This window comes from Candoia aspera, chromosome 18 (genome assembly GCF_035149785.1).
Source record: "Candoia aspera isolate rCanAsp1 chromosome 18, rCanAsp1.hap2, whole genome shotgun sequence".
Taxonomy (NCBI): domain Eukaryota; kingdom Metazoa; phylum Chordata; class Lepidosauria; order Squamata; family Boidae; genus Candoia; species Candoia aspera.
This window is the reverse complement of record NC_086170.1, coordinates 3,354,105-3,382,012: the sequence shown is the minus strand read 5'-3', so window position 1 is coordinate 3,382,012 and position 27,908 is coordinate 3,354,105. Positions and strand designations below refer to the sequence as shown.

The 27,908-nt window shown below is 48.8% G+C and overlaps 1 protein-coding gene across 2 annotated transcripts in view; it reads right to left on the bottom strand.

The window, feature by feature from the left end:
* The window catches only part of SAMD11 (sterile alpha motif domain containing 11), a 93,367-nt gene that overhangs the window by 14,204 nt on the left and 51,255 nt on the right, over positions 1–27,908 (bottom strand). For both annotated transcript variants that reach the window (XM_063317441.1, XM_063317442.1), the window contains exons 5-9: positions 20,725–20,817; positions 12,405–12,569; positions 8,232–8,370; positions 2,279–2,394; positions 711–789 (exon numbers count right to left, since the gene is read on the bottom strand). In XM_063317441.1, coding sequence (XP_063173511.1) covers positions 711–789; positions 2,279–2,394; positions 8,232–8,370; positions 12,405–12,569; positions 20,725–20,817 — 592 coding nt within the window. The remainder of the gene's footprint in view (positions 1–710; positions 790–2,278; positions 2,395–8,231; positions 8,371–12,404; positions 12,570–20,724; positions 20,818–27,908) is intronic.

The following is a 27,908-nucleotide window of genomic DNA, read 5'->3' as shown; positions in this document are numbered from 1 at the left end:
AGTCAGTTGCCTGGGTGGTTGTGAGGGATGCATTTAAAAAGATCTAAAGCAATCAAAAGGGCTCCCTCAGGCCTGGCAAACGTGTCACCTTCGAGACTCTGCTGGACACTAATAACATCTGGAATAACGAAAGATTTTCCACCCCTGAAACTTCAGGCAACACAGTGGATTTAATCCTTGCCTTAATTTTTTTTCCCATCTCTTCTACTTCATTTTCTTGATACTGTCTGGACTCAGAAGCTAAGCAAGCTTATTAGTCCTTGGATGGGAGACCACAAGGAAATCCCAGACTGAGATACTGGGAAAAAACTTTCCCCCAGAAGGTGGCAATGGGAAATCACTTCCATATTGTTGTTTAAAAACCTGCCTGGAGACTTCCACGAACTGGCCAGCTCAACTCTACTTTTAATTCTCTGGCACTTCTTCCTTTGCTAGTCAGCAAGGGGGCAAAGCAGAACCTGGCGTGGGAGGAATTGAGGGCACTGCCAGGCACAACCAGGGAAACTCACATTTCCCATTTCTCCTCACTTTCTTCCAACAAGGCCAGCTGCCCAGGAAATTCCCTGGATGGAAAGGACGTGCCTGGCATGGCCCCATCGCTTTGGCTCTGCCAAGTCTACCAACCTCTGGGGATGAATGAGGGGGTGGGCAGGAGATACCCAGTGCCAAGCCCTGGGTGTAAAGGAAAGTGGTCCGTCTGCAACTCTCACCTGGCGAGATTCTGTTTTCTGAGCATCTCCTGCTGACGTGCAAAGATCTCTGCTTGGGCTGGCTGGAGGAAGCCGTAGCCTAGAGGAGGGAGAAGCAATGTGAATTCAGCCTACAACAGAGGGGCAGGGGCACAGAAGTCAAAATGGGGCTGTGCCTTGCCTGCACCGGGTTCAAATCCCTGAATTCTCCGGGAAGAGGTGGAAAAACATCCATCCAGAAATCCCAAGTTAGCAAACGCTTCACATTCTTTCCATGTATATCCTTGCTTTATTTCAGTACAACCCAAGGCAGCACGTGGGATGCCCCCTCATTTCTGCACAACAACACTGTGAGGTGGGTTGGGCTGAGAGACACTGGCCCAAGCAACTTGGGTGCCTATGGGAGGACTACAAATCCCAGTCTCTAACCCAGCACCTGAACCACTACGCCCATCTGGCTCTCTAAACTAGACAGGCCAATATTGTGGGCCCATTTTAAGGAGGGGGGGCATCTTCCCCTAAAAGATCCAGCTGCACAGAGAAAAGGCAGGCTCTGGGGCCGCCAAGATCTGGATCCTCCTCCCCACCACCCCTGCAGGCTCTGTTTTGTGTCACCCAGGCCCTTTTCCTGCTTACAAACCGCTGGACAGAGAGAGGGTCCTGCCGCAAATGAAGTTAACATGGCAGCCAGCCTCCCCACACCCCAATTGCCCCTTCCCTCAACTGTGTTCAACTGATTGTGAGAAAGAGTGTGCAAGAGGTAAGAGAATGGGAGAATGGGCATGTGCCAAAGAGAAGGTGGTTGCAGACTCAGGGAGGGAGGGAGGGAGGGGAAGGGTTAATGAGTGAAAAATTGCAATGGAAGGGAGGGAAGGAGGAAATGGAAAGAGGAAGGAAGGAAGGAAGGAAGGAAGGAAGGAAGGAAGGAAGGAAGGAAGGAAGGAAGGAAGGAAAGGAGGGAGGGAGGGAGGGAGGGAGGGAGACAGACATGGGAAGGGAAGGGAAGGGAAAACAGAAAGAAGGAAAAGAGAGAGAGGTAGACAGAAAATGGAAGAAAAGGAAAAGAGAAAAAAGAGAAGGACAGAAGGCAAAAAGAAAGAAAAGGAAGGAACGAAGAGAGAGAGCAGGGTAGACAAAAAAAGAAAACAAAAAAAGTAGGAAGGAAAAAACAGAAGGAAGAGAAAGAAGGATGGTAGGTAGAGAAGAGAGGAAGAGGAATGAAGGAGACAGAACGAGTGAGAATTAGCAAACTCGTTAATTAATTAACGGACTGCATTAATGAGAGGGGGAAGGAAGAGACTGTACAGGGAGAAGAAATTAATGAAAGCAGCAGCAGAGTGAAGGGAGGGAGGAAACCCCCATTCTTGGGCTCCCTGCACAGCCCCCCACCCACCCAGTTCCTCCTGGGCATTAGCCCCACTCCCTTACCTGGCCCTCGGGGTAAAGAATAAACTGCTCCCCCTTCCTCCACATTTAAAGCCTCGATTCTCCCCCACCCCGCCCCACCCCAACCAGCCCTTTGAAGGCACCACCCAGACACAGAGCCTTCCCACAGCCGATTCTCAACATGGCGCAGAGGGCACGCTTACCCGGTGTCTGGCACAAAGCCGAAGGCACCCCTAGAAACGGGGGTCTCAAGTGAGGTCCTAACGCGATGTGGGGTGCATTCTGAGGGGACAGCAGAGGCGGCGGGTGGGACATCTCCCTGTGTGGAGGAAAAGCAAAGGATTATTAAAAATTATTTAAAAAATAATTATTAAAAATTAAACACTTGCCTGGCAAGGAGAAAATTGAAGATGCACGGGCATCAGTATTTCAGCATTGTGCGTGTCGTTTTCTTTCTCCTTCGGAGCCCCTGCTCAACACCCCAAGAAAACACAACTTTCTCCAGCCAGGGGACCACAATCGGCCCTCACACAGCTTCCCCACCTTTCAAAGCAGCCTAAATTCCCCCACCCCCCGCTTCATAAAAAGGAACAGAAGGAATGCAATTGCATTCCAACCACGTATGCATCATTTGAAAAATGGGTAAGAACCGGGGAGGGGGCCCTCCCCAAGGATACACCAGGGGGGCCTGCAGCCCTGGGATTTGGGGCGCACCCTTTTGGAACAGATGCAACATTGCATTACACCCCCATACGTCTCTGCTCCGCATAACAGAGTCTGACCCCCCATTCTAGACTGACCCTCCAAACCAGTTGGTGCCAATCCGGTGCCAACAGCCACGTGCTTCTTTTCAGGGCCAGTTCCTCCCCAAAGATGCCCGGGGGCGGGAAGACAGAGTACATGCATGCACATCCGTGCGCGCGCACCCCCCCCTTCTGGGACTTGCAAAGGGATCCAAATCTCCTTAGAGGGGGCTGTTAAATCTGGGGAGCAGAATTTCCACGCTCCCAGTCTGCAAGTGTGGATTAAGCCCCCCTGGTTGGAAGTCCCATCTCCCTGGTTCTCGTCCCATCTGTCTCTCCCCCCTCCCCTCCCTTCTGTCTGTCTCTCCGGCCTCCCCGCTTCTCACCGTCCACCCCCCCTTTTCCGCCCTCCTTCCTCTAAACTAATTGCATAGCTCCCGGTGTCTGGAGGACAGCCACGGATCGATCCGTTGCTGTTGAAATGTTAATGCTAATCGCATAACTGCTCCGCCAGAGCCTTGCACTTCACTGGCAGTGCCAATTAATCTCAGGTAACGCAGCGCATGACCTTCGGGGCTCAGCGCTGGGGCAGCAGCCAAGCGATCCTGATGTAATTACAGCGTGAAGGGTGTAATCACCGGACCTAATCCCTGTGGCCTTGCAATTAGACGAGGAGGCCTTGGTGATGGGGTCTGCCAAGCCAACTCCGGACAGCTGAGCCGATGAATAACGGACAATTAAAGCAAGGGGGAGTCTGGGGGAGGGGGAGGAGCCAACCGTGATCGTAATTAGCTGTAATCACGGGGAGACGAGCTAGGCAGACTTACCACCTGCTGGATAAGGACCAATTTGGGAAATCAAGTGGCGTTTAACCGCTCTACCGTTAAGCAGACGCAGTGGCCCTTGGCTGACCTCAGGGAAGGGGCTGGTGGGGAGACCGCACAGAAATTTGCAGAAGCAAATCTGAGGGAGAAGGCTTGGTTACCGCCCTGTCTTTCTCTGGTTCCCATCGCTGTCCCAGTTTCCACCCGGCTGCATCGTCCACCGATCTTCTGGATGACCGCAACTCAGGTTAACCCCAACCCTCCAGAACAGTGTTTCCCAACCTTGGCTACTTGAAGATGGGTGGACTTCAACTCCCAGAACTCTCCAGCCAGCACTGGAGCAAGCACTGATCTAGGGTGACCAAATCTGTGTTGCAAAAATCTAGTTCACCATTAGAGGGCAGGGGGGAGAGAGAGGGAGAGAGATCCAAGTCTTGGCTGCCTTCTTGTGGCCCTTGGGATTCCCGCCCTAGATCAGTGTTTCGCAACCTTGGGAATTTTAAGAAGAGGGACCGTATTTCAGTCCCCGTGCCACATCTAGAGCTCCCAAGCAGCGGTGCCCAGAGGCACATCATTCTAGGCTGCCCCTCTTCCAAAGACAGGCTGTTCTACCCTGATTGCCATATATTTTATTTATTTGTTACTTCAATTTGCATGGCTGTCCATCTCAAATATACAAGCAGGGATCCTCTGGGTTACCAACGACCGTCAGAACGGGTCCTGGAATACTGCTCAGCCCTTTCCCCCGCCCTGAGCAAGGATTTCCTCTCCAAGGCAGGTGTAGGCCCACGGGGCATTTCAGCATTGGCAGAGGACGCTTCTGAATTAGGGTGTCACCCAGGCCAATCTTCTTACAAACAGCTGAGCTGGCAGGAGCGGGTGAAGAGCGCTGACGTTATTCCACGTGGATTAAACAGGGGCCAAGGTTTCTTATCACACCGCAGGGATTAATCAGATCCTCCATGCAAGGGTCACACCCCGTAACTCTTTTTTGCATCTATAGATCCCGGTCTGCCTAAACAGATGGACCTTCCCTCTCCTTGTTCTTCTGCCTCCAGAACGAAGGAATCCAGAAACTGGTTTGGGTTGGCGTGCCGAAATTTGCGGAGTTTAAGACACCTCACTTCTCTCCCCTTAAAACATCCTGAGCCCATGCTCCCCAATTCCTACGGCTTAGCCCCAAATTGCTCCCTCGCTATCCCGCCCTTGGGGCAGCATTCACGGAGCATAAACGCAAGATCAGCCCTAAAAAGAGTAACAAATCAGCTTTCAAAAAGAAAAGGGGTCAAGCAGATTTCTATAATGTGCATCTGCTCTGCAAGTTGGCATTACGTGCAAATACCCCCCCCCCACACACACACACCTGGAGTCTTGCGTGCAAAGATATTAGGGGATTTTAACTCCATGTTGCTAAATTTGATATGTCCTTTAAGAGGAGACAAATGGTTTGCCAAGCTTTAAAAGTATTGACTTTTCTTTAACAATAAGCACTAATGGCCTTCAGATAATCAATATTTCTGAGTCATTAACAGGCACACATTGTACCGCTAAAACCATGCGCTGCATTTTAACCCCTTCGCTCCCACCCTTTCCCCACTCACACCACAACCCCCAGCAGGCTAGCCAAGAACAGACAGTGGACACCAAAGATTATGTACTGGACTACAATGTCCATAACCCCCAATCAGCACACCAATCTGGATGATGGGCGTTCTAGTCCCACAAGTCGAAAACAGCTGGGCTAATGGCATTGAAAACAGATCTGCTTTCTTTTCACGCCAGCTTCCTCCCACGCGGTTGCGACTCCCAGAATCCTCAGCTGCAGCTCCCAGAATTCCCCAGGGGGCTGGGAATCCTGGAAATTGCAACTGCCTGACATCTCAGGAAGCTGAAATTCAGTTTGTCAACATCTAGCTTTTCTGTGCCAAGCAAATAAATTCAAGGCCATGGTTAATGCAGCTTTCCTGCTGGGCTGGAATGTGATATGGGGGGAAGATCTGGTCATTTCAGTGTCCGAAACCGGTGAAACAAAACAGACCATCGCCCGCCGTTTTCCGTCCCTGGCACCCAGCGCTCAGAAGCAAACGGCTTCCGCACAAGGATGCTCAGCTACGTCCTTTTCTAAAAAAATGCAAGATTCAAACTGAACTCTGCTGCAACTCTGGGCCTTTTCTGCTTGCTTCCTAGACTCAGGGGCACCCTCGGACCGTTCTTGGATCGGTTCCCTCCCAAGGCACACAGGATGGTCCCCTTCCACCCCGTCCTAGCAAGAAGCCAGACATCCTTCTGCAGGCTCAAATCTTAAGCTGATCTTCCCTACCCTGCCTCTCCCCCCTGCTGCCTCCAGCAAATGGCTGAATTCTTCCACAGCTAATTATTCTTCCTGCCACGATATCCTCCCTCTGCTGATCGAATCCCTGCGGAGTCCGACAGGAAGCCGAAATGGAATTTTAGCACCACGCCAAGTGGCTTCCACCCACTCTCCCCAACCCTCCCGGCGTGCATTACTGCCCAGCTGCCAGGGAAAGGGAGACGCCATAAATCTCGCTGCTGTTGGCTTTGTTCGAGCCGGGGACTGACTCCTCGTCCCTGGGCTGCTGCCAGCCCAAAGAACAACCGGTTTTTCCAAAGGGCTGACGAACCGCCAGGTTAAAAGGTGGGCACGAGAGAAGGGCTCTGCCCCGCACATTTTCCTTGGGCTGAAGAACAAGCCGCCGTTCGGGGCCAGAGCAAAGTTTCTGGCTGCAGAGAATGCTGGGGGGGCGGTGTCCAATCCTAGGCAGGGCTCTGAGGGGGGCCCCCTGGGAGACGCAAACAAACTCCCCATATTCACCGCAAGGACCAGCTGGTTGGGGAATTCTGCACATGGACCTCCAGGAAGGAAGGGAGGGAGGGAAGGAAGGAGGGAGGGAAAGATGGATGGAGGGAAGGAAGAGATGGATGGAAGGGAGGAAGGAAATAGAAGGGGGAAAGGAAGGAGGGAGGGAAGGAAGGAAGGAAGGAAGGAAGAAAAAGATGGATGGATGGATGGATGGAAAAGATGGATGGATGGATGGAGAGATGAAGGAAGGAAGGAAGGAAGGAAGGAAGGAAGGAAGGAAGGAAGGAAGGAAATAGAAGGGGGAAAGGAAGGAGGGAGGGAAGGAAGGAAGGAAGGAAGGAAGGAAGAAAAAGATGGATGGATGGATGGATGGATGGAAAAGATGGATGGATGGATGGAGAGATGAAGGAAGGAAGGAAGGAAGGAAATAGAAGGGGGAAAGGAAGGAGGGAGGGAGGGAGGGAGGGAGGGAAGGAAGGAAGGAAGGAAAAGATGGATGGATGGATGGATGGAAAAGATGGATGGATGGATGGATGGAGAGATGAAGGAAGGAAGGAAGGAAGGAAGGAAGGAAGGAAGGAAGGAAGGAAGGAAGGAAATAGAAGAGGGAAAGGAAGGAGGGAGGGAGGGAGGGAGGGAGGGAGGGAAGGAAGGAAAGAAAAGATGGATGGATGGATGGATGGATGGATGGAAAAGATGGATGGATGGATGGATGGATGGAGAGATGAAGGAAGGAAGGAAGGAAGGAAATAGAAGGGGGAAAGGAAGGAGGGAGGGAAGGAAGGAAAAGATGGATGGGTGGATGGATAGAGAGATGAAGGAAGGAAGGAAGGAAAGAAGATAGAAAGAGGAAGGAAGGAAGGAAGGAAGGACGGACAAGGAAGGAAGGAGAGGGAGAAAAGACACAAGAAGGAAGGAAGGAGTCTAGAATCGCTGGGAGTCATGGGGGCATACAAATTTAATTAAGGAAGGAAGAAAGGTTCTGTCTTTCAAGATCTAATCTGAGGTCAGGATGGATGGAAAGAACTGACTGATTTAGGAATATTAGGGATTTGTCTTATTAGGGATTTGGTTATAATAAGGGCTGCATATTCAAACCAAATGACGCCCAGGAGCATGCCCAGCAGCTTCTCGCCTCCAAGGGCCCCCTTAGCACCCCGTTGCCACCCAGAGACCCCCTTCACTTTGAACTCCCTGCCAACCTAGCCCAGCAACTTGCTCTAGACCCATAATTTTGAAGTCTGCAACCTCCCCCGGCTCGAGGACCGCTCAAGAGCCCCACCCTGAAAGGGCCATTTCCCCCTCAATCTCCCCAAATTAAGCTGCACTCACAAGCCAGCATTTTGCCACTTTCCTTTCTCCTGGTTTCCCAAACCCCTGGATCGCAGGCTCCGCTTTGTACCAAGCCTTCCTCCCCTTTTCACTCCAACGGTCTGGGACCCCCAACACTGCCTTACAACGGTGGGAAAGAGCCCATTCTGGCCCTCCATTGTGCTCCCCTGCCAGCTATGCTGCAGCCCAAAGCCAGATGGCTGCTGCCAAGCATGGCCAATCAGGGTCCCTGCCTGCCTGTGCCAACACCTCGGTCTGATGAGCTAGCCCAGTTCATCTGCAAGCCCATTCCAACAGCGAAGCGCTACAGCTTGGAGCCTTTGCCAAATCCCAGAATTTTTTTAAATCAAAGCTTCCTCCCATCCCAACGCTTCCAATGAAAATGGAGATGGGCGGTTTTCCCCAGCTCCCCAGAGTTGGCACGACTGCAAGATACCTCTCGCTGAAGTGCGAATCCCGGTGCTGAGGGAGTCCCTGCTTTCGGCGCTGGCTGGATGAGTTGCTGGCAGAGGCCAGGTGAGGCTCAATGCTGCTGGGGTTTCGCGATGCGGCCTCTTGACGCGCCCGGAGGATATCTGTGCAGAGAGAAGGAAACCCAGTATGAGCCACTGCGACCCCTCGTGGAATTAAATTAACCAAGGTTAGGGTTGCCTGTGATTTAAGTTTGTTCCTAGCTTGTCACAAGAGTGCCTCTGGGCGCGTTCAAAATTTCATTTATCAATTCAACGTTCACGCTGCCAAATCCCACGGGAGTGGCCAAGGTTTGGCTTCGATAGGAGGAATGAGAGAAGTCTGGCTGGTATTTACGGTGTGATCCAACCAAACTCACTCAGCCCTCTGACCATGCGGGGGGAAACGCCAAAATCATGGTGTGACGGGGAAGGAGCGAATGGTAGGCGTAATTCCCACCAGCAGCTGAAGGAATTGGGAGGGGTGATCAAGCATTGCTTAAAGCAGGACTGAAGTTTATCAGGAAGGAAACGAAGTTAGATGACACAGGACTAGTATCCATCTTGTCCTTCCTCATCCTAAACCAGATTTTGTTTTTCAATCTTCGTTTGTCAACTGGTCCCCCAGCGGCTTGACTTGGTTCACACATACTGCAGCTGAACCACAACCCTCTGGTTCGCACCTCCCGTGAAATCCAAACAAGCCGTTGGCGAGCTGCCAATCGGGCCACTTAACAGTCTCCGTGCCTCAGTTTACCTCTCTGTAAACCGAAAAATAAGCTTAGGCAAGGTGAGAACCAGGTACGCTGCCATGGTCCACCACGGGAAGAAACTTACTAGCATTCAATCCCTTGTATCCCTCCCCAGGGCGTAGGATAACTGTCTTTCATGCTGGCTGGGGACAATGGGAGTTGTAGTCTAAGGCACCCTCAGAATAGCTGTCCCTTTGCTGATCTCTATTTCAGCACAAGGCTGTTTTTTTCCTACTCTGACAGCATTAATTAGCAATTGCTAATTAGTGGCTGTCTGTACTGTAGCCCTGGAGGAGACACACCAGTATTCCCCTCCGCCCCCAGGATGCAGTGTAAAAAGAAGGCAGGGGACCCAGATGGAGCAGAAAGGCTGAGATGCACCAATAGCTTTTGGCGGGGGAGAAAGGGACCCATGGAAACCCATTTGGGACGGGCGAAGGACCCCAGTGACTTGCGACCTTCCCTGCTGGCTCCCCCACTGACTTGCTGGGGAAGCCGGCATGGAAGGTTGCAAATGGCGATCACGGGGTGCTTGGCAACCAGTCATAAGTGTGAACAGGTTGCCAAGCACCCAGATGGCGACCATGTGACCACGGGGGTGCTGGGACGGCTGGAACTCTGAAGACCGTTCTGTGCCGTCGTAACTTGGAACAGTCGCTGACCAAAAGGTCACAGGTTGAGGACTACCTGTATATGAAATATGGGTGCCTCGATCCCATATTTTGGGGTGCAACATTTACCGACCATCATCAAAGTGGGCAGTCAAGATTACCTAGATAATAAATAACTTAGCCTGCCTTGGATTTAACTGCCCAGAGTCCCTTCTTTGTGGGGGGGTAGATGGGTGGTGATAAAATTCGATAAATAAATAAATTAATAAGTTTAGCCCGAGCCCAGCTGATCCCGTAACTTGGCCGATTCACCCCACTGGGTCAAAAGCATTGCTTTCGTTGGGCTTGGGAAGAGGCACAAATGAAAGGGCCCTCAAGTGTGGCCAGGAAGTGCAGTTTCTATGTTCAACTCCATCCAACATGAATGGAGATTAAGATTTTAAGCAAGTTCATGAGTCTGACATATAAATAAGATTCTTGTGCACAACTTAGCTATCGTATACCTGATTGTCTATCCATAATATGCACACGAAGTGCACCTGTATACGGCTGAGATTCCAGGATCTGCCTCTTCCCTAGACGTGTCAGACCGCAATACCTATAAGCCCCACCAACCCCATGCCAAGTGGGGATTGTGGGAGTTGGGACTCAAACACACCGGGAAGGTATCGGGGCTGAAAAGGCTGACCTAACTGATATAGTTAGGTTACACCGTATGTAAGATTTTGAACGCACTCTCCCGTGGCTTGGTGTATATTTATGTTTTTCATTGTTCTGACGGTTTTTAATGCTTGTTTTTCATTGCTTTGTTTAAATTGGGTGTGCTGCCGAGTCACGTACGTGAGGTGGGCGGCTATAGAAATTTGATAACTAAATAAATCCATATATATGAACTTCTGCTCATGTAGATAAGGGGGAGGGGGCTGCAGATCAGCTTCCATCCAAATCATCAAGTCAAGGCAATTCGACAATTCAAATCAATTTGGAAAGGCCAAGCTGAACCGATGCTTTGATTCTGCATGGGCACAACACCTCCCCCCCCCCCCCGCCTTGGCATGGCCTAACAGGAGCTTCAGAGATCGGATCAAATGGCTTTGCCTGGGAGCCACACCCTGGACTGGCACACTTTGTGTCTTCCTCCCCCCAGCCATTTGAGAAGAATTGTTTGGCAACGGGAGAGGAGAAAAATCCATTTCCTCCAGCCAGAAACACCTGCAAAGTTTATAAATTAATTAGCCAAGAAAAAAGACCATTGTTCTGCGTTGCAAGAAGGGTGGGCAGGCCTGCAAATCAAAAGCATCGCTTTTGGGACCCCTCCTCCTCCTCCTCCCCCCCCCAGCAGCCTCCCCGCCAACCCATTTTCCAGATACGCTTGCAACGTGGCGCTCTCCAACCGGTTGGAAATCGAGCGTGATTGACAAACAGGTGGGGCCCTGGGGATGGCACCTTCCGCAGGGAAGGGTGCAGAATTAGGGCGGGTGGAGGGAAGGAGGAAGCCGGAAGAATAATTGAGCCATAAATAAATAAATAAAGCAAAGGCTCCCTAAATAATTAAAGTTGGATTGGTGCCACCGGTGGTGCCCACAGATCATCAAGAGCTTTGTTTTGGCAGAACCACCATTTATAATTCAGCCTCGTTCCCCCTGCAGGCTGCCTCTTAAGCACCTAGGGCGAACTGAAAACGGCTCCCAGGCGATCAAGCAAGAAACCTTAGCCCATTCAGAAGTGGCCGTCCTGTAGTTCCAATCATATCCAAAGATGCCCTGTGTTATTGAGGATAGGAACGAAGGTTTAAAGCAGCGTTTTTTCAAGCTTGGCCGCTTTAAGAGGTGTGGACTTCAATTCCCAGAATTCCCCAGCTCTTAAAGTGGCCAAGCTTGAAAAACGCTGCTTTAAAGGATCTGGAGAGGCCATGGATTCACATTCCTTCTGCAGCTGGAAGATGATACAAGCCTAGCCCAGACTTCTTCAATATCCACATCCCTGCTGCTTAGGAACGATGGGAGCTGCAGTCCAACTTATCTTACTTTGCAAGAAGTTCCCCTCTTCCTTCTAGCCACCACCAACACCCTGGCCAGATGCTTCCAGCAGGATAGGAAAGTAGTAAGTTTTGCTTTTCCCAAGATTTTCTGCCTTCGAAAGACAGCTAAAACACGGCTTGGTGTTATTTCCCTAACCCCGTTTTCTCAAGCCATCTAAGTCAACGACCCTTCCCTGCATCTTGTGGCAGTGAGTTCCATAAGCTAACCATAAGGCAGAATAGGGGGCAAGGTCAAAGTGAGCCCTCTGCCAGCCGATCAAAGTTGGTCAACGGGCTACACAGACATCAATTTTGTAAACTCCGATTTAAGAAACCTTATTATTAGATTTATTATTAGATTTTTATTCTATCAATCTCTCTCTCAAGGCGGCAAACATATCTAATACTTACTAATAATTTATTATGCAAAAATAAACATATTAAAGGTTCCCACAGATCACAGATGGCTCGGGGGCTGAAGATTAACATGGCTGGCCCTCCGTTTGAGATGGAGAGACCTCTGTAAAAGCCTAATCTTTCCTTTCTGCATTCTAAGACCCTTCCCCCCCCCACAAAAAAATATTGTCTGCCGCTTATTATCGGCTCTACAGCCCCACATTCCTTTTTCCAAGGAATTTTTTTTAAAGACCCCCTTTTCCCAAAAAAGAGAGATTTTCTGCCATTTGCCACTGACTCCAGAGCCCACGTTCCTTTTTCCAAGGAACTTTTCCCCCCGCAAATGCCCCTTGCATGGGGGAGACATAAACCCATCCTCACCACTGTGGCTTGGGACAGACAGCCCGCTGGCCAACTGGTAGAGACGCTGCTGCTGCTGCTCCTCAAAAGTGCTGTGTTCGTTGAGCGCCGACATCATCCGCCTGTAATCTTCCTCTGGAGTCATCTGAGTCACTGTCCCCTCCAACAGGGGCGTGTGGGAGTTTTCTGAGGGGTGGGAAATCGAAAAGGAGGGGTGAGTAGTCAAAAAGAAGTGGGAGGCGAGCTCCTGATTTGCCTAAAACAGAACAAAAAGCAAAAAACCTCACCCTACCTTTAAGGCACCTTTATGCAAATGCTGAACTCTTCCAACCCAGTGCCTGTGTTTAACACCTGTGCCTTGAAAACAGATCTACATTTTGCAACACTACAGGTAGTTCTCATTTAATGACCACAATTGGGACTGGAATTTTGGTTGCTAAGTGAAGCAGTCATTAAGCAAATCCAACCCAATTTTACGACCTTTTTGTGGCGGTCGTTAAACGTATTGCTGTGGTCATTAAGGGAACCACATAGTTCCCCATTGATTTTGCTTGCCAGAAGCTGGCCAGGAAGGTCGAAAATGGTGATTACGTGACTGTGATGGTTGCCAAGCGCCCAAATTGTGATCACGTGACCATGGGGATGTTGCAATGGTCATAAGTGTGAGGATGGGCCGCAAGTCAGTTTTTCAGCAAGGTCGTAAGTCTGAACCATCACTAAACAAATGGTTGTTAAATGAGGACTGCCCATATGACAAGTTTGCTCTACGGCTTTTCCTTTGTCAAGTTTAGTTTCCAGTCCTCATGATTCTGAACACAGGCGCTCACTTGAAAATGAGCACAGGAGATGACTTGGCACCCATCCAGTTCTCCGTTTCATGGAGTGGCACCTTTCTCACTGCTCCTTCCTGAATCTAGCACATTTAACATGCAAAGCAGCAGGAGGACAGTTCAATTTAATAACTACTATGTATTATACTGCTTTACAGTTTTATATTTTTTTATTGTAAACCGCCCAGAGTCCCTTTTGGGAGATGGGCGGTGATAAATTTGATTAATAAATAAATAAATAATAAATATTTCTGCAATGCTGGGGGTATTATCTGGTTATCATCCTCAGCCCAAAGAGATCCCACAAGGCAGTGCTGACTGGGAGGGGACGCCAGGGACAGACCAGCAAAGAGGAGAACAGAATTGGGGGAAGCGAGTGGGACCAAGCAGCAGCCAGCCTCTTCTGATTCGGAAGCCTCCACACTATTAACTCCAATTTAGTTTGCCTGTTGCTTGAGCAACCTTTTGCAAAACGTGACTTGCTCAGAACCACCGCACGTTCCTCCCGCTCTCCATCAAACGGTTGCTAAAAAGAGAATTAAGAAGTCCCTGTCCTAGCAAATTGAGCCAAACTTAGGTGCTAAAGGGAAAGCATCCAGCTGTTGAGCCTTCTGCAACACAATCACCTTTTCTTTTGCAACAAATCTGATTAAAGAAGACCTGGTTCTAGGCTGCCAAGAGCTTGACATCAAAAGCAGAGCTGGTTTAAACGTCTCTTTGCTTCTAGGCTGCAAGCAAAGACTACTGTAAAACTGCTCACCACAGTTGTGTAACCCCGGCTATGCTGGAGCTGCTAGCTGAAGGAAGCGTCCCTGATTTCTCTCGCCCTTTCGTTGTTTTTAATTCACACGTTTACCCATCCCTTTTGTACAGAATATTTAAGCCCATTCAGTATCTATCAGAGAAAGCCACAGCCGGAGGGAGTTCAGGTTGCAGAAGGGGAGATGAATTCATTTGCAGAAGAGGAAAGTGTGGGGTCCTCAGAGGACATTTAGTCTGACCCCCTCACCTGCTCAGCACAAGTATCCCACATTTCCCAATCAGCTGGTGCTCCTGCTTCTGCTTAGAGGGATCTAGCCAAGGATTGCCCAAAACATTCCACCATCAAGCTGCTTTTCCCAGCTACAAACCACCATCGTCAAGGATTTGAAGGCTGTTTTGAAGCACAACCTAGCCTCCCAAATTTCAGGAGGTAAGAAAGATCCAAACAGTTCAGCCCTGCATTGCTTAACCAGCATCCTCGTCACATTCTGGGTGAATAATTTCCAGCTTCCCACCAGTTAACAACAGCAACATTAATAAGGACAGTCATTGGCAGCTGGCAGCACCGAGCTGACAGTTCTCGACTTCGAAGAAACGAAGACGGGCCTTGTTTGTTGACAGATGGGAGACCACCAGGAGAGCCCAGCATGAAAGGCTAGACTGGGGGGAAGGTCACCGCAGCACTGCCAAGAAAACGGGGCGAGGGGCATGCCTTCAGGACTCAAGTTTGACTTTTTTCATTAAGAACAATATTTGCAAATGGATCTCCCCTCTGGGAACCCACCAGACATCCCTCGTTTTGTGCAAGAGAAACGAAAACAGAAAGAATCACAGAAATCCCCCTCTTCCAGCCAGGGAGCCCACCTGCCTTCCGGCATGGGGATCTGCTCACTGGGGACGGAAACAGGGAAGGGTTAATTAAGCAGAGAAGAGGCTGTGCTGGGCTCTTGCAGCAGGTGGCCAATCCCCTGCCCCCCACCGCCCCAGGGAAGGAAAAAACCCTGTCTGGACGTTGGAACTCCCCTCCCCAGGCTTCTGCTGCCAACACCCGCTGCCACTGATTGACAAGCCCGCCCACATTCGGCCACCCACCCACTTCCCCGGGGAGCACGAGCCGAATGTGCCAACTGTCTCTTAGCCCCCTCCCACTCCCAGCCCAAGATCTGCATGCCTGTGTGTCTGTGTGTGTGTGCGCGCGCAAGTGTGCAAGAGAGAAAAAACCCTACACTTCCAGAACAGAATCCCTTGCTCGCTTGTTCCCCTCCGCTAATAAGCTAGAGGTTGCAGGAAATGGAACAGTGCGCGCATGGCATTTTTAATTACTGTCAACACATCCTGGGCAAGGTTTAGGTGCAAAGCAGAGAGAGAGGGAGCGAAATTCTGCTTCCCCCATCAAGGCAGACACCTTGGCAATTTCCCTTCCATTCTCGCTTTGACGCGGGGCGGGGGGGACGCTAAAGGCAGGAGCCCCGTTTTGCAAATCCCCAGCCGCAGCGGTTGGTTGGGGTGCTGCGGAGACGGGGCAGGGGGAAGCCGCGTGGAAGAGCTGAAAAACTGACTGAGCAGCAAACCTCAATATTGGGGGAGGATTTCTCCTCTACGGGGGTGGAGGGGGACGTCGATGCAAACCTTCAAAGTGAAGACCAGATGAAAGCCGAGACTTGGGAACACACGTGCCCACGCAGCACCCGGAACGGCCCTTCTTCCAATTTTGGGGAGATTTATGTTCACGGTTGCACAACCATGGTGGAAGGGGACACCAATAATCACTTCCTCGCCTTCTCGCTCTTGGCTGTTTGCAGGGCACATTGGAGGACCTCCAGGGGACAGGGCCTGCATTTCTCCTGGAGGGGAACAGAGGCCAAAAAGACAGGCCCTTTTGTCTTTTGACGCTCCAGCCACCGCAAGCCGTCTTCTGTTGTCCTTGGACTTCCACATTAGATTGTATCATATTCTGCTCGGTTTCATACCTTCAGCTCCTACGCGTCCACCCAAAAGATGCCACAGAGAAAAGTGAGTTGCTGCATGTAGGAAACTCCGCACATGGGCAGGAAACGTTGCGTGGCGCCCTCTCTTTACATCACTGCTTTTCTGTACCTCCACAGAGAGCTTCGAGCTTCGAACGGCCAAAGCAAAACATCCAGATGTTACCAAGGGACCACAGAAACTTGGTTAGTGTAGCCCAACCAAGTGGCACGTTGCTGCCCACAGCGTAGGGTCAAGACAGATTTCGAACGCGGGACGTGAAAAGGCGTCCAAGGGGCCAAATCGATTCAAAACGATTTGCATCGTCCAATCCATCTGGCGGTTCAGACCACGCGTGTGCCTTTCAGGGACCCCAATCAAATCAGGCCCGATTGGGAGGTTCGAATTGATCCGAATGCTCAAAACAAATGGGATTGATTTCTCACAATTGATTCAAGCGTGGAATCCGGCTGAATTCACATAATTCCAGCAAAAACATTCAAATTAAAAAAAGAAAAAGCTGAGTACAACAGGGAAGCTGCTGTAGATGGTAGGAGGGGATTAAAATAAAAATCTTCTTTACGGGCCACTCAATACATTTATGGAACGTGGGCGCCAGAATGCAGGAAAGGATCTGTCCAGCCCGTTACTGAAAAGGATGGGTATGTGGAGCTTCCCTGTCCAGAGGCAGTGTATCCCAGGGTTATCAGGTGAAATGCAAACAGGAAGTGTTAGGGCTTCAGAAACACAAACCTGCTCACAGTGCCCCCAAACTTTCAGAATTTTATCTCATTAGCTAAACTCACTTCTCTGCCTCCTCCCACTACTACAGAGGAATAGTAAGAATCAGGAAAATGGTATTTCTTCCGCTGGTAGGTGGAGCATTTGTAGATTATTCTGTGACATCACAGCAGCTCAGCCAATGGCTGAATAGAGGAGGTTAACTGGCAAGCAATAATTGGAGGAGGATTTCAGATATAAAACCAGGAACTGAGATAATGCAATCCTAAACATAAACCAATCTCTGCATGGAAGCAGAGTTGAAATGCTTAACGCTCACATGCTCAGTCGTGTCAGTTACCGGTCTAGTGGCTGCATTCGGACAATGCACTAAGCTTGGATAATCTTGGTTAATTTGTGGCTCACCGCATTACCCAGAGTTGAGAGATCAACATATTGCATAAATCCAGAAAAGGAGTTATTTCCATAAACAGGTTCAGCATGTTTTGTGAAAGCATCCAAGGGCTGTCAGAGGGTCCCCACAGAGCCATCTTAACTTAGAGAGAATTCCTAAGATCTCTTTCATTTAAACTGCAAATCCAGGTAGGGCAACATGGGTTGGCTTGAGTGGCTGACCAGTTGGTGTGTCTGCTTTGTTTTTATCCTTGCATTAATTTATAGTTCTGTGGGCTTTATTTGTGAAACCCCCCTCCCCAAGAGTTGGGAGGCGTAAACATTTAATCAACCAATCAATAAAAATAAAATAATTAAGCTGGCGGGGACGAGGGGACAGGCAAGGTGATTGATCACAAATCCAATTGGGAAGTTGAGGAAGGGGGGTGGCTGGAAGACTTCAGTTTGGGGGGGGTAGAGAGAGATGGGGGTGAGTAGCATTGATTCCAAAGCGATAGATAGCTCGGTAGCCTGATTAAAGCTCAGCTCCTCTGTGAGATAGATTAAACCGCTATCACCGTGATTAATTTTTCAGACGATGCAGCGGCGGCTTGGAGAGAGGGAGAGAGTGTGTGTGTGTGTGCGTGCACATGGAAAGGAGAGAAAAAGGAGAATTAGGAAAGAAACTATCCAGGGGTAGCTATCCAGAAAAAAAACAAATCAAAACTGTAGGAACAGCCTTTTAGACTTAAGCCCTCCTCCGATAAACCGGCTTCATCAGCAAAGCAGCATTTCTGCATGGGGGGGGGAGGGACCCCTGACCGACGCATTGACAGATGCCTAAGTGGAGGGGGGGAAGGCAGCCTGAAAAGGGAGGGGGTTGCAGACCCCCTGCTCCTTTGGAGAAGCCCTTTAAAAATTCGGGGGTCTGCAAGTTTCTTCTTTCTTTTGAAAGTGCAGGGGAGAAGGGATTGCTGTGCAAACCTTAGGTTGCATTTTAAAAAAAAAACAAAGCTAAAATCCTGACGTTACATCACTCTGGAATTTGGGGTACAATTTTACCCATAAGAGGTATGCCTCTGTCTTTTTTCCAGCCTAGGGTGTAATGGCCTGTGGGAAAGACCTTGGGAGACGGGGCAAAGAGATGCTGCCTGGGGAATGGTCAGATAAGAAACAGCTTAGCCCACAGCTGCATAATGGGCGGAAAAAGAGGCTCGGAAGGGACCCTCCCTGGTTTCTCGGGCTGTAAAAGAGACAGCGGGAGATTTGTCCTTTCAGGCTGGCAAGATTCTGTTCATGTAGCTTTACAATAAAGTAGAATGAGCTCATCTGGTCATGCTTCCTGTCTGGACTACTTTGCAAGGCTGACACGGGAGAGAAAATGGAGACAGATGTCTTGCCTGCCCTCCAAGCCGATCCCTTGGTGTTCCCCAGCCCAGCATCTCTAGCGATCAAAGCAGAATTGCAGCAGGACTCACTGACAAGAGCGCTGCTTCGCGCACTAGATTAAGTTTCCCTCCCGGGATCCTCCCAGTAAAACGGAATAAGCTAGAAGCAATGGTAACTCTCTTCCGGTGGGAGAGGAAGGTTTGCCTGCTGTAGCCAATGCAACGAAGAACCCTGTGCCATCTGGAAGTCCACACCCACCATGATCACTACCCTCATTACAAGTAGTCCTTGTTTAGCGACCGCCTCATTTAGTAACCATTCAGTTATGACAGTGATGAAAAAGTAACTTTGCAACTAATCCTCGCATTTATGACCTTCGCAGGCCTGTAAAGCAAAGGAAAACTGGAGCGAGATCATAAGCACAGTCATGATTTCACTTAGTGACTGCTTTGCTTAATGGCCAAGTTGCTGGTCTCAACTGTAGTCGCTAAACGAGGACTACTTTTACTTATTATCCTATTTCTACCTGTATGCTCCTGGCAAGCCAGCCTATGGCAGTTCATGTCTTCACCATTAAACAATCCAACAGACAGCTAATAAAATACTGCCTAAATCCAATGCAATAAGAATAAAAAAATATAAAAAGCATTCCTAATATTTATCCAACCAGCCCTCAAAAGACAAGTTAATAAGAACAGGAAAAGCTAAAAAATTAGGAATCCCAGAAGCCTTCCAGCAAGAAAATAGAAATGGTTTCACGTTGTTTCCTTTCGGGATTTTTTTTCCCCCAAACTCCCAGTCTTAACAATAGTGCTGGGCTTTCCTAGTGGTCTCCCATCCAAGGAAAAACCAGGTGAGATTTTTATTGATTTATTTATTTAAAAGATTTGTACAGCCACCCATCTTTACAGCCCAACTCTTTTAAATGGAGATCTTGCTGAGCTTCAAAGCACTGCCCTTACTGACACAACATTACACATAGACCTTGCTTAACAACCATTCGTTCAGTGACAGTTTGGACTTATGACAGTGCTTGAAAAACTGACCTATAACTAGTCCTCACACTTACGACCATCACAGCTTGCACACAGTTACATGATTACCATTTTTGACCTTCCCAGTCGGCTCTGGCAAGCAAAATCAATGGAGGACTGTGTGATTCACTTAACAACCACATGGTTCGCTTAACACCTGCAGTGATTCGCTTTACAAAAAGGTTGTAAAGTTGTATAATTGGGTTGGATTCATTTAATGACCGCTTTGCTTAGCAACCAAAATTCTAGTCCCAATTGTAGTTGTTAAGAGAGGACTACCTGTATGTAGCATTGTCATCTAAAACCGTGTTTCTCAACCTTACCAACTGGGGTAAGATGGCTGGGGAATTCTGGGAGTTGAAGTCCAGCCATCTTAAAGTTACTAAGGTTGAGAAACACTGATGTAAGGAACCGACCGCTCATCCCTGCAACATCACAATGTAATCCTTAAGCACCAAATGTCTTCTACGTTGTTGTTCTCTCCCGTCCCCATCTATCTTGTTTCAGTGAGCACAGACAACATGGCTTTAAACAGACAGTATCCATCTTGATAAAAAGCACCTCATCTTAAGAGGACATGAATAACCCTGCAATTTTGAAATAAGATTGCAGCTGGGGTTCAAAAACCAGGATTTCTTATTTTGCGTGCCAAATTTGCCTTTTGGTCTTTCAAGCCCTTCGGAGACCATATGGCAGGCCGCTTCGCAACATCATTCAGTGCTTGGGATGCGCCTTAGAAGTGTGTGTGTGTGTGTGTGTGTGCGTGTGTGTGTGTGTGTGTCTACAGCTCGTTCAGTGTTGCTAAAGTTTGGACAAATCCATGGAAGGCAGCAGAATGTTTTAACACTTTGCTGGGTTTCAGAAAAAACAAAAACATACAACTCCCCGGCTCTGTTTAAAGCAGATTCTGTATTCTGCCTATATTCGTAAAATCAATTTGTTGATTAGGGTGGGGGCTAACATCAAGGAGGAAGGGAGGGAGAGCTGAGCCTGGTGGAAAACCCTCCATGTGTTTGTTAACGGATAACAAATTTGGATAAAGGGAGAAAAAGATTGGACCAAATTGGTGCTTGGCATCTCAACCGATCTGGGCCAACCTGATTGAAGTTCAGAAAAGGAATCTAAACCAGAGAGACCTTGTTACAGCTGGATCTTGCAAAACAGGGAGCCTGGAAATGCTTTCCCCTCCTCAAAAAACAGATGCACCTGCCCCCCCCCCCCAAATTGGAAGGAATTTCCTTTTCTTACCTTTTGGAGATTCGCTTCGAGATTTTTTGTTCTCTAAGAGACACCCTCCGTTGCTCCCGGGAAGACACGCTTTCCTCTTGCCTAAAACTTCATCTGGAAGCAAAGAGGAAGGCGGGGGGTGGGGGGGGAGAAGAAGAGAAAAAGAATTCAGCTGGAAATGCACGATTATGCATGCCACCCCCGAACACAATTGGTGAGCATTTTCAGGCCTGCAAACACACACACACACACACCACTCCAGCAGAGGAAAGCGAGGGGGCTTGTTGCTGTGTGCGTTAGCCTCGGCTTCCCTAGTCACGCACCAGCAATCCTTCCTTGCGCCGATCAATGGCAACGGTTCCCAGCCATAAATTTGGAAATCTACTTTATTTCCTTACTTAACTGCATCATTTGATCAGCTCCCTTGCGTCGGGTTTCCGCGCCCTGATGCAAAACAGCTGGGGTCTGGGCGGTGTGGGTAGTGGGGAAGGGGGGGCAGCAGAAAGAGGAATCACTCCCCCCCAATGCACTGTCCCCGATCTTCCTCCACCCACTCTCTCTGGGTATTCAACCCCCCACCCTTTCTGTGGTAATCTCAAACCCCTCCAAAGCCATGCTGCGGATTGCGCTCTTCTGCAAGCCGGTGCAAAATATCTAATACGCAATTACAAAACCACCCCCATCTTCCCCATCCACTTTGCCCTTCTTCTCCTCCCATGCACATTAAAAAAAAAAATCAATAGTCTTCCATAATAATGCTGGGGAGGGAACTGAAAGCATGTCGAATGAGAGCAGGCAAGAAGACACTGTCCTTGTAGAGATCCAAGTCTCATCTCATCCAGACCCCCCCTTCCCCACACAGGCCTGTGCAAAACAAGCAACAGATGTGCAGGCTGGGATCCCACCAAGATACACAGAATTCGGCTTCCTTGGCGGGTTTTCTGTAAAGGAGAAATCAAGATTCTACAGGTAGTCCTCCCTTAACAACCATTCATTTAATGACCGGACTGACTACTGAAAAACCAACTTATGACCGTTCCTCACACTTACAACCATAGCAGCATCCCTACGGTCACGTGATCATGATTTGGGCACTTGGCAACCAATTCGCATTTAAGATGGTTGCAGCGTCCCGTGGTCACGTGATCCCCATTTTCTACCTTCTCGGACGGCTTCTGGCAAGCAAAATCAATGGGAACTGTATGATTCGCTTAATGACCACACAGCTCATTTAGCGCCCACAGTGATTCACTTGACTGCTGCAAAAAAGGTCATAAAATTAATGATCGCTTTGCTTAGCAACCTAAATTCTGGTCCCAATTGTGGTCGTTAAGTGAGGACTACCTTTAGTCCTTTGGATTCACAGAACAGGAGAAAGCAATGGGATAATGGGCTGGGAGGTTTTAAGAGCAGCATTAGATGCCCAAAATATCTTGTGTCACCACCACAACTACAAGGAACTGTGTGTAACAAAAGAGAATTTTAAAGAATATGCAGATCAAGTTATTTAAAATCTTTCCATCTGCCTAGTATAACCAGTCTGCAAAGTCAGAGGTTTCTAGTATGGAATCTAACTTGGCCTGTAGTAGGTTTTGTTTATGTTAATTTGGCGTAGATTTCACGACGGATTTTGAATATAAACACACAGGCCTGCTTTGCTTACAATTGTGGCACCACTGCGGTTCAAAGTTTTGCGTTTTGGTTCCAACACTCACTCATCCCAACAGAGGGAAAGGTGCCCTTGGCCGGCTGGCCTGCTCGCTAAGGAGGATGGGCACTGTAGTTTCCCTCAACCTGCTTTGCACCCACGTTGTTTTTCCCAAAACCATGGTTTGAAAGAAGTTCGGCTTACGTTTGGGCTCGGCCAACCAGGGGTAGAAATCTGGACTCCTAGCCTAACTCTGGATTCGCAAGGCTGCTGCCTCTGTCATCTTCGTCCTCTTTGATTCTTGATTTTTACTGAGTCTTTTTTTTTTTAAAGTTTTTAATTGTGAGCTGCCCAGAGTCACGGAGAGTCCGGCGGCACCCAAACGTAATAAATAAGAAGAAAATAATAAATAAAAGGAACAGCTACGCTAATAACCACAAAGAGGCCCACGGTCCTATCTGGCCTCTTATGGTCAAAGGTTCAGGAATAAATCAGAAGCGTGGCATCTGTTCGCCACACATTCACAGGCCATAAACCCCAAACACAAATGTGTACAAATGAGTTTATTCCAAAGCCTCCTGGGAGCTGCTTCCTCTTTAATCTCATTTTAGCAAAGGCCAGAACTTTCTCCTTTCCGAAGGCAAGACCTTGGATGACCCTACCCAGAAGGGCCCGTTTCCTAGCTGGGTGCCACCACCTCCATGAAGGAACGCCCCCCATCCCTTAATTTTTCTTTCCTGGTACTCATCAGCTTGGGACCCATAAAACCAGTTCTTCATGAGCAGCTGGTTCCTGGCTGAGTGCCTCTAAAACTCTGAAATTCATCTTTTCTTCTCTTTTTCAAATGCATCGCTCTCTTTGTCCCAGCCCTTTCGAACAAAAGCAGACAGCTTCAAAGCTTTCTGCGACAAGGCTGCAAAGTCGCTCCCAAGCTGAAGTTCCTTAAAACCTGCAAAGAGTCTACTAAGAGAAGCCGCAGGGGCTCTCCACGGGGTGCCAGCTGTCTCCCCGTTTAGCCCGCACGGTGCCAGGTCGTCACCCATTCCCCATCTTGGTTTCTTTATCCCCTCAATGTGTGAAGCCTCTGCCAGACAATGGGAAAAACCTGGACTCTCAGCTGGACCGCGAACCACGTCACCATCCCAAAATTGGCTGCCCCAGAGGCAGCTGCTAACAGACAGCAGCTTTGCCCGCGGGTGCCCAGAGCAGGGGTACCCTTCGTGTTGCTGAAATGCCCAACTGCAATCACGCTGCTGCCCCCCAGCCCGTGTCAGCCTTTGACAGCCAGACTTAATTCCTCTTTTTTATCCCCTTAATCTGTCATCTTTATCAGACTGGGGAAGTGCCAAGTGGCGTGCTGGTACCCCCAGTCCCGATCAATCTCCACATTACAGCTGACAGAATGGTGCTAATAACTTATTGATCTCGTGTTCGCCGAGCCCCGCCGGGGCCGAAAAGGCTGCCATTGATTGGCTGGAGAGAAAAAGAGCTTCTCGGCTGCGCGCAGAGCGGAAAGGCTTCGAATGGTCTCCTTCCCTGGGAGCGACAAAGGGGAAGGGGGGGGCATCCGGGGAAGGGGGTCCAACGCACAGACAAATGACTCTGGAGGATGACAACAGGGAGGGAAAAAAGAGAGAAGGGAAGAGAGCCCAAATCCAATGCGTGGGAAAAGCAAATTTTTCAGTATGAGGTGGAAAAGTCACCCCAAGGTGACCTTCTCCTTTGTGAGGAGGGGGAAAAAAATCTTGGAATTTTTTTTTTTCCTGGGGAGCCGTACATACATGGCCTCCCACCTGAGATCCAAGGGTCCCTAACCTTTTAGCCTTCTGGAGGGCCATGAAGAGCTGGCTGTGCCCCGTTTACCCCTTGGGGTAAAGCTGGGAGGCTGTTTGGTCTGGCACCTGGGAGAGGGGAAGGGTAAAATTTGTTTTTATCTCTGTTTTGACTGATTGCTGCAAGCTGCCTAGAATCATGATATGAGATGGGCAGTCATGTAAGTCCCCTAGACGGGTGGGTGGGTGGACAGACAGATGAAAAAATGGCTGGCTGGCTGGCTGGAGAAGGAAGGAAGGAAGGAAGGAAGGAAGGAAGGAAGGAAGGAAGGAAGGAAGGAAGGAAGGAAGGAAGGAAGGAAGGAAGGAAGGAAGGAAGGAAAGTTGCTGATAGACAGATAGATAGGGGTCCAAGTATTTGAAAGCCCCTGATCAAGAGAACTCCAACAGGTCCCCTTACAGTTAATTGGGTGAAGATAACTCCTTTGCAGTTAATATTACTGGGAGATTTCTATTGATTTTTTAAAGAAACTATTTAATGAAACCCTCCCCAGCCTCCTTTTGAGGTCAACTGTCTGGCCCCCAAGTCTCGTTGTGGTGTTGAAATCGTTCGGATCTTCCGCTGGCTCAGAAAACATCCCCCCAAAATCGAAACAGTCCCGTTTCGTGGGGCCTTCTGCGCTCACTGCCCACCCCAGAAATGGGAAAAAGGAATAGAGGTGTTCTGGAAACAGGGGAGGAAAACGGAAGAAGTGAGTGGTGGGAAGTCAAAGCGACGCATGCAGGGAAGGGAAGGGAAGGGAAGGGGCGGCAGCCCCCAGCAGCTGCACCAAGTTCTTAATTGCTTGGGCCTTTTCTCTCCCCCAACTCAAGATGGCCAATTAGTTCCCCACCAAGAGGAAGAGCTCAGCATGATGGGACAAGACACTGCCCGGCTCAGATATCGGGGAAGCAGCAGGGACCCCAGTTAATTTAAAAGCTGCGGCTACATGATGTGATTTAACTCTTGCACCCCAATTCGCCTCCCAGCGCAGAGTTGTGTCTTCAGGCTTTGCAAAGCCACACCAACACAACAAGAAGAGGTCTGCATTAAGAAGAAGGGGGGAAAGCTTGTGGGATTTGGGGAGCCTCCAGCTGTTCCCCCCCCCCCGCCCCAAACAGCTCTCTTTTAAGCCTTCCGCCTGAACAAAATCCAAGCCAGCCCCAGAAGGGGAATAAAAAGGCACACAGAAATCTATAAAGTATCGATCTGATCTCCTTACATTTGCACAAGGCCTAAAACAGGGGCAGCCAATCTTTCGGCTGTCACGGGCCGTGCGCTACTTTGCTTTTTGGAAAAAAGGGACGTCGCAACCCTGAATTTCGGGGTTGGGGTTCCCAAGGTGGGTGGCGTGGCCAGGGAGGCTCTGAGAATTGCAGAAAGGAAATAAGGATGCATCATAAAAAAAGGACATAAGGAAGTCTGGATTTAATGGCACCTATGTTGTGCCCTACTTTTATTACATCCACCCAATGCCCGTAATAAATGATCACCCAAATTTGAGGGCCGTTTGAAAGAGTTTTTCCAGGTGGCACTGACACTATTTCTCCTACTCCAGAACTTCCCGGTTCAGGGAAAGAAAAACGATTTGACTTTTAGCAAGAGGATTTGCTAAGAATTCTTATTTACAACACACTATTTGGGGGGCCAAATCTGGCTTCGTATGCAGTGGTTTTGTAGAATATTCTATGAAAAAATGGCTTGATGCTTGAAAAAGACTGCTGTGCAACAAAATCTTTTACAGGCACACACAAAAATCCACCCACACGTTTACTTGTGGAGAGTATAATACTCTTGTGTCAAATAAAAGCTGATTACCTTCAAATCTGGACACACTTGGTTGCATAAAGTTATCTACAGAATCATTTGGACTGCTGCTTATCTTTGATAAATCCTTTGTCTGCTTAGTCTATTTTAACTATGACTTCTCATTAAAACCTCATAAAAGCCTATCTATTTTGGATACCGCTCAAGGCCGGGGTTTACTCTTGAGAAGATGCCAATATAAGGCTGCACTTAATGATGGCCTTTTCTGGTAAGCCATAACAACACACTCTTCTGGTTCCCATTTTGCAGATGGGTAACTGAGGCCAAGGACCTCGCTGCTCGCTTTCTAGTAATTTTCTGTTTTTTCAGGATGGATCAGGGAAAACCACTCACCCCAGTTTCAGATAGCCAAATGAAAATCAAAAATCCACCAGCCCAGTTCTGGGTACCGATTATAGAAAGCGAAAACGGAGAAGCAGCTCCAAATCATGATGTGCTTCCTTATATGCCTGAAAACACCAAAAGGGGTGTGGTTTCTACACTGAGTCCAGCATAGCCCTCGGTTTCTGTGCCATATCTGAACTCAGGCAAAGTACACAGGAATGTGCAAAAATCCTTGTTCTTCAGCTGCTCACCTCCAATTCAGCACATCACTGTGTTCAACCAGAAGCATGTGTAAATGCTTCTGGTTGAGCATAAACTCAAGTCTTCTCCTATTTGGCCTTTCACAACTGTTACCCAGAAGGTGGTTTTCTCCAGTATTGGAGATAAAATATGGCCAGCAGCCATCATGATCCTCCCTGAATGTATTTTCTGCATCCCTCTTAATAGCGCCCATTACCATATCTTGTGGCAGGGAATTCCGCAAGCCTTTCCAGTTCATCTCTGCTCTGTTCGGACTTTACTTCCTCTGATCGAGGGACTCCAATCAAGAATTTGAATCAGAGTCTCTCTGGGACACTGCTTCAAATTCCTGCAGCCCAGCACTGACATTTAGGCCCTCAAAACAAACCAAGATAAATTCTAATGGGAAAGTGTGTGCATCAGCCTATTTTTATAACAAATAAATTTTTTTTTAAAAATTACAATATTTTTCAGGTTAGAAAAGCAACTTTAGAAAGAAGTAAAATTTATCCTTTCCCCCTCCTTTTATTCATATCATTTCATAAATACTCATTCTCGTCTTTCCAGGGTTAATCTCATAGGTGATCCCACCCAATCAGGGATCCTGGAAGTCTGTATGGTGCAGTGCTTACTGAACCTGCCAATTCCCAGATACATCCGGAGGGCAAAATCAGACTAGCAGGAAGGAGATCTCAAATCCAATTCTCTCTCTGTGAAGCTGACCAGATGGCTTTAAGCCAACCTATTCCACTTAGGTCAACCTATCTTGCTGACCTCCTCTGAAGGTAAAATGTGGGATGGGGAAAAAAACCACACTGGATATCTCTGGCTCTGAAGAATATGCCTCTAAACTCAACGCAAACCCAGCGAATAGGATCTGCCAGGCCCCCACGGAACGGGGGGAGAGGACGATTTAAACCTGGGCACGCAATGAAAATCAGAAGGATTTGGGGACCTTGTTAAAAGCAATTGCAATTTAACAATACAGTCGATAATTTTGGAGCGGGAAGAATGAAGAGATCCAAGTTAGCTCCATCGTTGCGTTTCCTGTCCTCTGCCACCAGCAACTGCCAATCTTGCTTTCGGAGTGGATTCGCCCACCCGGATAGAAAAAAGGGGATTTGTTGACACGCAGGCAAGAAAGCCTCTCAGGGTCCCACTCCTGCGCTCACCCCTTTGTGTGCTGCTCTCAATTAAGATTAACAAAAGCCTTATCCCTGCCTGCCAAGACAAGAGCACCTGACTGGGAATTTTATGTATCTCTGATGACAGGAAGCCAAGGAGAAAGATGGCAATGAGGTGAAGAAAAGAAATTCAACTTGGTGCCACCTGGAAGAGCAGGGGAGGGGAGAAA